This window comes from Apis dorsata, unplaced genomic scaffold (genome assembly GCF_000469605.1).
Source record: "Apis dorsata unplaced genomic scaffold, Apis dorsata 1.3 scaffold_683, whole genome shotgun sequence".
Lineage (NCBI taxonomy): Eukaryota > Metazoa > Arthropoda > Insecta > Hymenoptera > Apidae > Apis > Apis dorsata.
Window position 1 is genome coordinate 936,109 of NW_006263864.1, and position 7,825 is coordinate 943,933.

The 7,825-nt window shown below is 43.3% G+C and overlaps 1 protein-coding gene across 1 annotated transcript in view; it reads left to right on the plus strand.

The window, feature by feature from the left end:
* Positions 1-5,398, plus strand: part of LOC102670645 (Down syndrome cell adhesion molecule-like protein Dscam2) — a 119,534-nt gene extending 114,136 nt beyond the window's left edge. Inside the window, exons 25-30 of the mRNA XM_031513683.1 lie at positions 853-1,281; positions 1,542-1,826; positions 3,365-3,651; positions 4,173-4,425; positions 4,541-4,631; positions 4,732-5,398. Coding sequence (XP_031369543.1) covers positions 853-1,281; positions 1,542-1,826; positions 3,365-3,651; positions 4,173-4,425; positions 4,541-4,631; positions 4,732-5,149 — 1,763 coding nt within the window. The 3' untranslated portion in view covers positions 5,150-5,398. The remainder of the gene's footprint in view (positions 1-852; positions 1,282-1,541; positions 1,827-3,364; positions 3,652-4,172; positions 4,426-4,540; positions 4,632-4,731) is intronic.
* The last annotated feature ends 2,427 nt before the right edge of the window (positions 5,399-7,825 follow it).

The following is a 7,825-nucleotide window of genomic DNA, read 5'->3' on the forward strand; positions in this document are numbered from 1 at the left end:
ATGTATGTATTAATAAGAGGTTTAAAGATCGGACTCGCGTCGCATAGACTCAATTCCGCCATTGGTTAAGGATTAACTTTCGATAACTTTCGATAGAAAAATTTTTTTTTTTCCTATTCGATTCGATTTAAAATTCTTCCCACTCGAAACTCGCGTAAAAAGTTTACCGACGTGTCGTTGGTAACGTTGTTCTCGCGAGAAACGAATAATACCGCGCGAGTAACCACGACGGTGAAGGGAATCGGGTCAACGGGTCGCGTTCCCGTCGAAAACGCGACGACAGGACACGGAACAGTATCCCCCCTCCTTCTCTGGGAAATTTTCAATCCCTTTTCACGCGCATCGCGCGGATATCATCGCGGTAATGAACGGGAACGGGTCACAGGAGGAATGGGAAAGCTTGTCATCGACGGGATGAAACAGGGTTCGTTAAAAGTTGCAAAAACCAAATCGTTTTTTCGTTGCGGTGGTCGCACAATTATCTCGCATAATTCGCCCACGGCTGAAAATTCGTTCGTAAAACAGTGGAACGCTGTTCGAACTCCTCGTTACGTGAAACGTCGACTCGATCGTGGGACGCAAATCGTAATCAAATCGATTTCGCCGAGGTTCGAATTCGCATGATCGTGTTTGACGATAGTTTCTGAAAAAAAAAAAAAAATTGCATAGAAGTAAAATTTTTCCCGCGTGGAATTGACTCGTCCCGGCGATAATAAAATCTCTATCCTCTATAAACTTTGAAAATTCCGGATTACCAAGTTTCTTCTTCCTCGTTCGAAATCGCCGCGTTCGTTGTTCCGCGCGATTAATAATCGGTCGAAACCGCCGTGTTAATCGTGCAACTTTGCGCAGTGCCTCCAACTCCGCCGACTCTGCTCGCCACCGGCACCACAACCGACGCTGTCCAACTGCAATGGAAACAGGGCGACAATGGTGGCGCCCCCATCAAGGGATTCCTGTTGGCCTATCGTCGCGAGTTCTCCGAGTGGGAGGAAGTGATGATCGATAGGAAGGCGAACACGCATCTTTTGGAAGGATTGCAGTGCGGGACCAGGTACCAGTTCACGTTGGCGGCGTTCAACAGGATCGGTAGCGGAAGCGCGAGCAAGATCGAGACGGCGAAGACGAATGGGACGAAACCGATTCCACCCATCAAGCATCAGTTGATCAAAGCGAATCAAACGTTCGTTACGTTGGAGTTGAACTCGTGGCAAGACGGGGGCTGCCCTTTGCTCTATTTTGTGGTCGAATACAGGAGGTTACCCGGTGATTGGTTGCTCTGTAAGTCTCGTTCAATATTCGGATTCAATTCCCTCGAATAGTTTCATCGTTCGAGTGCCCAATTTTTCCTCTTGCTTTTCTCGTCGGTCGATCGATCGATCGATCCGAAAAAGCAAAGGAAAATATTTACGGTAAAACGTGCAAAAAGTCTCGAAAAGCTCGAACGGAAAATTGTCCCCGGAATATTCCCCTCCGTAAAACGTAAAACGCCAACGCGTCGTCGCGGTCTGTTTCACGCAACGACCCTAATTCTGTTGCAGTTTCGAATAACGTGCAACCACAATCGAGATTCTCTATAGTGAATCTGGATAGCGGCACCAAATACGAGCTCCGTGTCACTGCGTACAATAACGCGGGCTCGACGCAGGCCGAATACCTGTTCACCACGTTGTCGCCGACCGGCAGTAATCGAATACACGACGAGCACCTGCCCGAAACCGAGGAGACCTCGCTTCTTTTCGACGCCCACGTGCTCGCGCCTAGCGTCATCTCGCTTCTGGCCGTGTTCCTCACGGTGGCTGGCGTCTGCTTTTGCTTGAAAACACGTAAGTCCTCCACCATTGTTCGTCCTACGATATCAAAGGATAAATTCTAATCGAATCGATTTCTGGAACGTACTACCGTCGCCAAAGGATCTCATCATTCGATCTTATCGAACGTTTTTTACAACGCTTTTACGAATCATTGGAATCGGGAAAATAAAATTCGAATTCGTTTCCGCGTTATCGTTATCGCGTGTGCTCAAATAACCGTACATATAATTAAAATCGCCGGCGGATGTGTATCTCGTATTGTATTGAAACAAGCGGTATCAAACAAAGAACCATCGAATCGATGTTCAATTAACGATCCTAATTACCTATATTTAAACATATATATATATATAACACGAGTACACACGGCGAAAATCATAATTCTGCGTTGTATCGGAATCGCACAGCTCCTTTCTATAACGAAATTCACCCGATGTATTCTTGCACTTTGCCCATCCAATCGCAAATTATGCTTTTCGATCGTATAACTCTACTACGATTGCATTTCTGATCAACCACTCTACTCAATCACTAAACTCTCTAATTCCCTCGATCGAATCATAGTTGCATAAAATCGAAGATTGATCAAAGGACATTGGCCCATCTAGATCTGAATCATCTAGATTTCGAGCCGCGAAGCGTTCATTTCGAGGAAACTCGAAAAGGGGAGACGAAAGGGTTTCGAAGGGATCGAATCGAGATAGGATTTCAACGGTAGCGGCAATTTGCATTAAGACGGAAGAGCGTGCTGGCGCCACACTCGTGCCACTCGTCGTTATCGAGTAGCTAAACGTCGCGATATCGTGCTCCAATTACCGTGCATTCTTCGAGAGATGGTGAGATATCGCTATCAACCTTGCTAAAATTGATTCCTTTCGTCCCTCCTTCTCGGCCATTCCTTCGTTTCTTTTTTCCTTCGTTTCTTTCCTCCCCCTTTCACGAACGCGACTTTTTACTCAACCACTTATCCAATCGCAATTCGAGCTCGTGCTATTCGATTAATTAAAAGCACCGGCGAATGAGACATTTCCACGCGCGTTTCACGCAATTATATCAACCGGTTGTTGACGATAACGTGCTACGATCATTCCTCTTCCGGCACGTGTGGAACGATCTGGTAAATATTTACGCGACCACGATTAGTGGAACGACGATCGTCGAATTCCATCCACCTCGTTTTCGTCAAGTAATCTTCTCTTCAGCGAAAATTTGATCCCGCTCCATGCTCGATAGATGGCAGGTGCTATGCACTTACGAGATAACCACGATTCCTTTTCGAGATAAGTGTTGTTACAAGTTTAATCGACGCGAGTCCTTTGTTCGCTTTCAAACACTTTGACGGTAGACGATGAAAGCCTAGCTCGAATTTCTCTTCGGCAACGCCAATGATGGTGATGGTGGTGGAACAGTGTTTCAGTCGAATCGTTTGGAAAAACGGTTTAGAAACGGTTTAGTGTCGAGATATACTTCTCGTTTGATTCTCGAGATTTCGATTCCCGCGTACAGATCGCGTTGTTGTCACTTACACTAGCGAATCGCGATGATTGCAGACGCGGAACGGTCGGGGAGAGCGAATGATCCGAACTCGCAAACCCAGGCGGCGCTGGAGAACAAGCACAACATGGAGCAGAGGGAACAGTACTACGCGACCGTGAGGAAGCCGGGGCAGCAGTCGCCCTGTCGCGAGGTGAGCGCCCTGGAAAGAATACCCGAATATTCCGAAGACATTTATCCGTACGCCACCTTCAATCTGCCCGAGCAGGAAAACCTGTCGGCGAACCCGATGCGACAGGCGTTCTACTACGAACGCAGCGAAACCATGCTGCAAGGCAATCAGGTACGAGTACAAAGTAACGTGAATGATAAACCGTCGCACGCAACGTGTAATTTAATCGATCGAAAGAGACCTTTCCTTCCTTTCGTCGTGCGGGAAAGAAATGTATCTTCGTCGTGTCGAAGAAAAGGATCGAGTCGATGTGATGTATTGCTTCTACACACATGTGCGCGCACACATACACACACACGTAGACGTGTATATCCCGCGAGAGATGAAAGTAGCGTGCACGATACGATCTCGCGTATAAACGTAAGGCGACTTCCCTCCATCGATGTGTCTTGGTTCGAGACTCGCTCGTCCCGAAGTAAACGACTCTCCGAGGTCGGGCAAAAACTCGTTACCGATACGATACACCGGGATGAATCTCGATGAAGGGATGCTTTGGGAAAGTGATATAATAGCGTGGAAATCTAATTTTTCGATTTCGAGTGGGAGTACATCGAATCGAAAAATTGAAGAAAGTGAGTGGATAGGTGGGACGAGAGGAAGAGAGGTTTGATTAACTTTGACACACGTTTCAGTGCGACATGGAGCAGTACACGAAGGTGCGAGGAAGGGCGAGGCGGAAGTCGAAGTCGTTCAAATCGGAATCGGAGGAGTACGACACCCTGGGCTCGGACAGCGACACGGAGGTCGGTACCAGCAGTCGGACCGAGTCCTCGAACCATCTGGACGACTCCGGGCCGGCGTCGATAATGACGCGTTCCCCGGGGCCGAATTCGATCGGGCAGAGGGAGCAGCGACTAGCCCTGGTCCCGAGGCCGGTTCATCATAGTAAGTTAGTATTCGATTTTCTGTGTCGACGCCGGCAACAGCCTTAAAACGTCATCCAAGCCGCCACTAACGCATCACGTTTCTCGCATCCACGTGTCTCGCGTGCACCTTCTAGATGTGCTGTACCACACGCACGAATCAAGTACATCAACCGAGCCGTCACCAATTTCTGAGAGGAAGACTTTCCCGAGGCTCGAGAAGCAAAGGTAACGTTCCGCCTCCATTCGAAAACGATCTCGACGGAATAGATTGGAAAACGATTATCGAGGCCGATAATTCCTTCCGATTCCCTTCCCTGATTTGCAGGAATCAAGGAGCAACGGCCGACATAGGGATGGACGGTCGAGTGCCGGGGATACTGCGCCCCGTGATGAAGCTCTCGGAATCCGGGATGCATTCGTATTCGAGGGGAGCGTCGCCGAGTCAGCCTGGGAGGCCTGGGTCCTGCGATCGGCTGGGCAAAGATCCGAGCCCGAGGAAGTCGGTAGAGTCGTTGTGCCTGCTGGAGGAACCCGGATCGTCCAGAATGGCAAGGAGGGAAGAGGACTGGGGCAGCGAGCTGTCTACGTTGGAACTGAAACCGCCGACAGGTTTCACGGACGCGCACGAGACCAGCGAGGCCGAGTGCGATATCGACATGAAGCTGAAGCTCCACAGGAAGAGGACGGGTTTTCCTTCTAACTCGCTCTCCAAATCACCTAAAGACTTCACTATCACTGTCTAAGTGTGTTGATCAAATATTCGAAGAAAAAAATAAAAAAAAAAAAAATGAAACGAAACGAAACGAAATGAAACGAAATGAAAAAAACGAAACGCTAAAACGAAACGAGTAAAGAAAAAAAAAAACGATATATCGCATAAGGAACACAGATACACGCACGTACATACAGACACACAGACACGTAAAATAATAAAGATGCCAAAGCATGATGAGTGTTAATTCAAAAAAGCAAAAATGTAAAAAAAAAAAAAATGAAACGCAAAATGAAAATTTCCTCGCCGATGAGATTGTCGGGATCCCCCAACGCTTCTCTGTGGATGGATGACTGTCTTTCCGTGTAACTACCGTCGACGATCCATTTACAATAAAGAGGTATTTTTGTAAGAAAAACCGGAAAAGAAGCTAATCCTTGAGTGATTTTTTTTCGTCAACCTTATCTCCCATATATATATATATATGTATGTATACGATGAAACGTATCGAAGAACATTATTATTCCGTGTTATTTTCCCTAAATGTCAACGGAGTTTATCGATTTCAAGTTTAAATTCATCGACAATTGATGGTGGTACTTCGTTACGAACGGTGATCGAATAGATAACATCGAAGCGAATTTGGAAATTCGAACCGATCGATCGCTATTCCATCCTGGCGAGGACAGTGATTCGTTAAAATGACAATTTGTGGCCATAGACGCGGTCATAAACGAGACGTCAATCAGCTTAATTACCAACGCTTATCAGTTGCGCGTCAGTCGTGTTTCTACGGGACAGAAATTCGATTCTGTCTGGAGTCAGAATCGTTGCGTTTGTCTTCCTGATCGATAAACGATACGTTCGAATGTGTTTTACCGATTTTATATCTGTTTGATATCGATTCGATTCTTCTTAAAAATTATACAGTAAATATTACTGTATGAACTTGAATTTTCCATTTAATAAAGAGACTTAAAAATTCGAAGCGCATCATTAAGATGTACTGTTTTGCGAATTCGTTTTAAAAATATATTTTAAAACTGAGTTATATTTTTTTACATTAAATATTAAGATATATATATATGTAGTTTTGAAAAAGAAAAAACGATAAAATTGTAGTCGGTTAAAGTTCTGTGGCAGGAATAAGTATAAACAAGGAAAAGAAATAATAAGAGGAAGATAGACATAGAGTAAAAATATTGAAATCAACGCCATCTTCAGAGTGCCGTAAACGAAACAGGGCGAGGAAAGGATAGAGAATAATAGAAAAAAGATAGAAATAGAATCAGAATTGGCTATCAGCACCATCTTCCGAGTCTTATTTAAAGATATTTCTTTTTGGGACTCGATAGATGACGCTAATTTTAGATTCTTATTCTTCTTTATCCTTTGAAGAAATGTTTTTGATTCTCAAGAGATGGCGTTGATAGTTAATTCTTATCCTATCTTTATCTTTTTCTAATTATTTTTTATCCTTTTTACGTATGTTTCATTTGCGGCACTCTGAAGATGGCGTTCATTTCAATATTTTTACCCTATCTCTGTCTTTCTTCCATTATTTCCTCTCCTTATCTATACTTTACATTTACGCGCCCGAAAGACGAGTTCGGTACCTGATTTAAACTTTATCGTTTCTTTTGACTAATCTATTAATTAAAAATCTTAACAACGAGTTAAGAAATCTAATTTTTATACGAAAAGAAATTATTTCTTAAATCCGCTAAGTTTTGCGATTGAAATAATAAATCCTGCGCTCATCGCTCCAAATCAAAAAGCATACGAAACAACAAATGCAACAATGGGATGAGAAAAAAAAAAGCGTTAAAAATTTCCTAGAACATTTACCATAGATAATGATGAAAAATTTTAAATCGATATTCTTACTATAAAAAAAAAAAAAAAAGAAAAATCCAAGCAAACATCGAGAAGAGTTTCTGATAATCTATAATCTACTATCGATAAATGCAAAATAAATCAATGACGAACGAAAAAAAAAAGAAAAATGAAAATATCGATGTACTAGCATGATTTGTACCCATGATCGATATAATGAAAAAAACTCAAGATTATTTTCGATAGTAAGAAGTGTATATTACTACAACATACTTGTGGGATATCGATTGCAACAATGATCGCATCAGAGAAGGGGTGGGGAGCTGGAGCGGGGGTTTGCTACTCTTCTACACGGCGGATACGTTATACAACAAAGAAAAAATACACACATATTAGCTGTGACAATAATTTGTTCGCGTATCAATACGTGTGTCGTGTAGTTGCATTTTTTCTTTTTTTCCCTTCTTCTTCTTCTTCTTTTTTTTTTCTTTTTCTTTTTTTTCACCAGGATAGATTACAAGAAAAGTCGCATATAGAAAAAACGGAAACTACTTCACTCGAATCGTGATAGATTGTATCGAACGCGGAATGGTGCCTGATCGTTCGGCCCACCCCGTTTTCACGTCTATAAAATTATCATAAAAATACGTATATGGCAGTCAAACAATGTTTCGTTTTCGTTGATCGTCTAAAAAAATGGGCGTGGAATGTCTCTTCACTTTTTTTTTTTGTTCCTTCTTTCTTTCTTTTTTCGTTTTGTTCCGTTTCATTTTTTTTATCATTTTTCGTTTGTTAAAAAATTCGCGTAAACGATGATTGGCAGACAGTCGTTGGCAATGTTTCGTTTTCTTTTTTTTTTTTTTTTTTTTTT